Raw genomic sequence first — 4,055 nt, 5'->3', positions numbered from 1 at the left:
ATTCCTCCTCTCCATTTCTGTCCCTTGTTGCCCTTACATACAGAGCTATAACCCCTGGATCATGGCACACCTGAACCATACTTCTGAATTTGTCCTCTTGGGCTTCTCCTCTTTGGGTGAGCTGCAGCGTCTTCTGTATGGACCTTTCCTCATATTGTATCTCCTCGCCTTCCTGGGAAACACTCTCATCAGTCATGATTATAGCTGACACTCACCTACATACTCCCATGTACTTCTTCCTGGGAAACTTTTCCATGCTGGAGATCTTGGTGACCATGACTGCGGTACCCAGGATGCTGTCTGATCTGCTGGTCTCTTGCAAAGTCATCTCCTTCACTGGCTGCATGGTCCAGTTCTACTTCTACTTTTCCCTGGGTTCTACCTCCTTCCTCGTTCTGTCAGATATGGCCCTTGACCGTTTCGTGGCCATCTGCCATCCACTGCACTATGGAACCTTGATGAGCTGGGCTGTGTGTGTCCGACTGGCTGGGGCTGCCTGGGCAACTCCATTCCTAGCTATGGTACCCACTGTCCTCTCCCGAGCTCATCTCAACTATTGCCATGGCAACGTCATTAACCACTTCTTCTGTGACAATGCACCTCTGCTGCAGCTGTCCTGCTCTGACACCCGCCTACTGGAAATCTGGGACTTTGTGATGGCCCTGGCCTTTGTCCTCAGCTCCTTCCTGCTGACTCTCATTTCCTATGGCTACATTGTGAGCACTGTGCTGCGGATCCCCTCTGGCAGTGGCCGCCAGAAGGCTTTCTCCACATGTGGATCTCACCTCACCCTGGTCTTCCTTGGCTACAGCAGCACCATCTTCCTGTACATCAGGCCTGGCAAAGCACACTCTGTAGAGGTCAGTAAGGTTGTAGCCTTGGTAACGGCCATCCTCACCCCCTTCCTCAATCCCTTTATTTTTACCTTCCGCAATGAGGCAGTGAAGGCCGTCCTCCGGGGACAGACGCAGAGGCTGAAAGGCCTTCGTGAGGCATTATCATGAGCACCAGAGACCTGACCAAGTTCTGGCAAGCAGTTCAGGGAGGAGCCAGAGAACCTGGCTGCATGGGAAGCCACCGTCCAGTTTCTTTAGTTCTATCCTTTGTGCCTGTGATTAATGACTACATGAGTTTTCAGTGCTACTGTGTCTGGCCTGAGGCTGTCACGACTCACCATGGAAGTACGTCCCATACCCACTGTAAGCTATAAGAACTCTGCAGGTAACCCAGAACCTGGGAGTCGGTGCAGGGAAAGCACATGGGCGGTGCTTTCCAGGAAGAGCAGCTTCAAGTGCTCTCTGATCAAGAGAGCTATCACCCAGGCTCAGCGTGTGTGTACGTATGTGTGTGTGTACGTATGTGTGTGTGTGCTTGGGCATGCGTGTGTGTTTTGTTCTTTTTTAATTTATTTGTCCTAATTTGTTGTACATGACAGTAGAATGCACTTATACATTTTGATAGATCACACATAAATGGAGTGTAACCTCTCATTTTTATGATTATACATATTGTAGGATCACATCAGTCATGCAGTCATGTAGGTGTGTTTTTAGGGTGGGCTTATCTATCCCTGTGTGTGGCTTATCTACCCCTGTGTGTGCCCCATTGATGAGCATATACGTCATGAATGCAAAACTGACTAAAATAAATCGTTGTGTGTGTGTGTGTACAGTTCTTTATATAGTCATTTACCTATTTATTCATTTATTTCACTGACATCATTTATTTCACCAGATTCACTCCACCTTCAGACACATAGTAGATACAAGATAAGAAGTTAAAGAAGGTGCATATAATCCTCATTCCTACCAAACTCAGCCTAGTGAAAAAATAAGAGCCGTTTTCAGGGGGAATGAGGAGCCTTTCCATGGTGGCCTATAGCAGCCTCATCAGAGGAAATGCAAGATGGCTTTTTGGAGGTTTTCAGAGCACGTGATGTGAGAGGAATACCAAGCCCAGGCTGGGGCTTAGGGACAGCTTCCAGATGAACGACAACCCAGGGACACACTGAATACAAGGTGGACATTGTAAGGACGCAAAGCATCAGGTCCCCCTGTACGTGGAAAAAAAAAAACCAGAAAAGTGCACATAAGTGAAAACAAGAAAACAAGATAAACCTCCATTGGCAGGAGAACAAAGCTTTCAGGAATTATGTGGTGTCCAGAGAAAAAATGCAGAGTTTTAGAAAGATAAAATAAATTGTTCTCCTGTATATTAGAAACATTCTTGTGCCTAAAGGCAGGGAATGTAATAAATCTAGTACATTCCTTTGTCCAATTGCTACATATGCATATGAATATGCATGTGTGCATATGCACACATGTGTGTAACATATGTGTATGAATATTTATGTACACACATATGCACATGCACACATGTACATGTAAGTATAAAATCCCTGAGGACATGTTATGCTCCATATTCCCTTTGGAATGAAATGAGCTCTACTGCCCTTCCCTCCTCCATATAGAGTCTAAAGTGGTAAAAATATTTCAGTTATATGGCCTCAGAATAAAGAGGTTCTTCTGGTTTTAATTTATTTAAGTCATTCTGCCTCATTGTTTCAGTAAACACACTTTAATCTACCGGACTCCATTTCTTTATTTTTGGTCTGTAAACTACAAGCAAGAGTGTGTTTGTAGTCCCACTTACTTGAAAACAACAAGAATTACTAATTTGTTGTAAATGTCAAGCTTTACAAAAATTTACTATGTGGAAAAAAAACAAGGTGTTTCTTTGTGGGGTCGTTTGGTAGATTTGGAGCACAGCTTCGGAGAGGAGGCTCAAGGAGCCCTGGCAATCCTCAGGGGGCTCCCTGTGCCACCCAGCACGGCTCCTGCCTAAACGAGGCACCCCTTCCTCTGGCTTTCTGAAAGTGTGCTTCTCTCTTGCTGAGGTGGCTTTCCTCCAGTCAGAGGAATTCCTTAGGTCCCTAGTTTTGGTTTCTGCTCCAAACTACTGCTTCTCCTTTTATCACGTAGAGCGATGACCCTGGTGCTTGCTATTGCTGTTGAATTAATTGATTTTTTTATCAGATTTATCTCTGCTCACCACTTTGGAAGTATCTCTAGGATAAATGAAAGGATGATGAATGAGTTAAGAATTTCTCTGCTCATCATATCTCTTCACACTTTCCACGCCACTTTTCCACATATTTTCCATTGGGTTCTATCCTCAAAGTCATTCCATTAGAAAAGATTCTCTGATCACCCCTCATAAGCAAAACACTGCCTAGCACTGGCCACTGAAGAGGAAAGAAATGTGGATTCTAACTTCAAGGGCTTCCCCACGTACTGAAAGCAGGGAAAGTACAATTAATTTCAATACACTTTGGTGACAGCACAGGAGAGGTACTGACTCTGGGGCTGCGACCAAGCAGTGTTCCTGCTGTTCTTTAATAAATAAGGGAGCCATGGCTGAGAGAGAAATAAGCCATTCGAAAAGATGGCAGAACCGCTAGTGGAATCTGATTCTTTGACTTCTTTTCCATCTCTCTGTCCTTGAAATCTCTTCTTTCATCTCTATCAGAAGTGGAAATAACGGAAAGTTGGGATCTCAGGCCCTGCAGCTGCTCTGTTTGCCTCAGCTAAGGCTTCATTTAGTGGTATGCATCAGGTTCCTGTCTAGTTCCTCGTCTTGTGATGACGATGATTCTGGTAGCCCTTAGTAACAGTCACTGTGTGGTTAGTGCCACCACTGGAAGGAATCAGTTATTGGCAAGAGGCAACTATGGATTCAGTGTCACTAAAGGCATTTCTATGACTCCAACATGATTGCCCTGGCACACAACATTCTCTACGCCAGTGCCTGCTGTATGCACTGTGAAGCTTGTCACAATTGGATGTGGCCTGTTGCTTCAGTGAGTGGAACTTCTTTCAGGGAATACTCATGAGTCCCCTGAGGAACTTAGATCAGATTAGTGAAGACACATGGCCACTCTCCAGAAAGCCCATTTATTAAATCCATCTGCTAGAGCCTTGGTTGTCTACACACACTGGTTTATGTCTGTTAGTTTATATATTCAGTTGCCTCTCGGAAGTTCACATTTCCTCTTC

The 4,055-nt window shown here is 44.9% G+C and overlaps 1 protein-coding gene across 1 annotated transcript; it reads left to right on the top strand.

Annotated features, from left to right (window-relative positions):
• Positions 1-61: 61 nt before the first annotated feature.
• On the top strand, positions 62-1,004 carry LOC306668941 (olfactory receptor 6V1-like; the record flags this gene model as incomplete). Its single annotated transcript, XM_079152658.1, is given in 2 exon segments — positions 62-189; positions 191-1,004. Coding segments are annotated over 2 exon segments (942 nt in total).
• Between the last annotated feature and the right edge of the window lie 3,051 nt (positions 1,005-4,055).

The sequence above is a fragment of the Sciurus vulgaris genome (assembly GCF_902686455.1).
Source record: "Sciurus vulgaris genome assembly, chromosome: 8".
Taxonomy (NCBI): Eukaryota; Metazoa; Chordata; class Mammalia; order Rodentia; family Sciuridae; genus Sciurus; species Sciurus vulgaris.
Note: the sequence above shows the minus strand (reverse complement) of the source record. Positions and strands in the feature narration are given on the sequence as shown.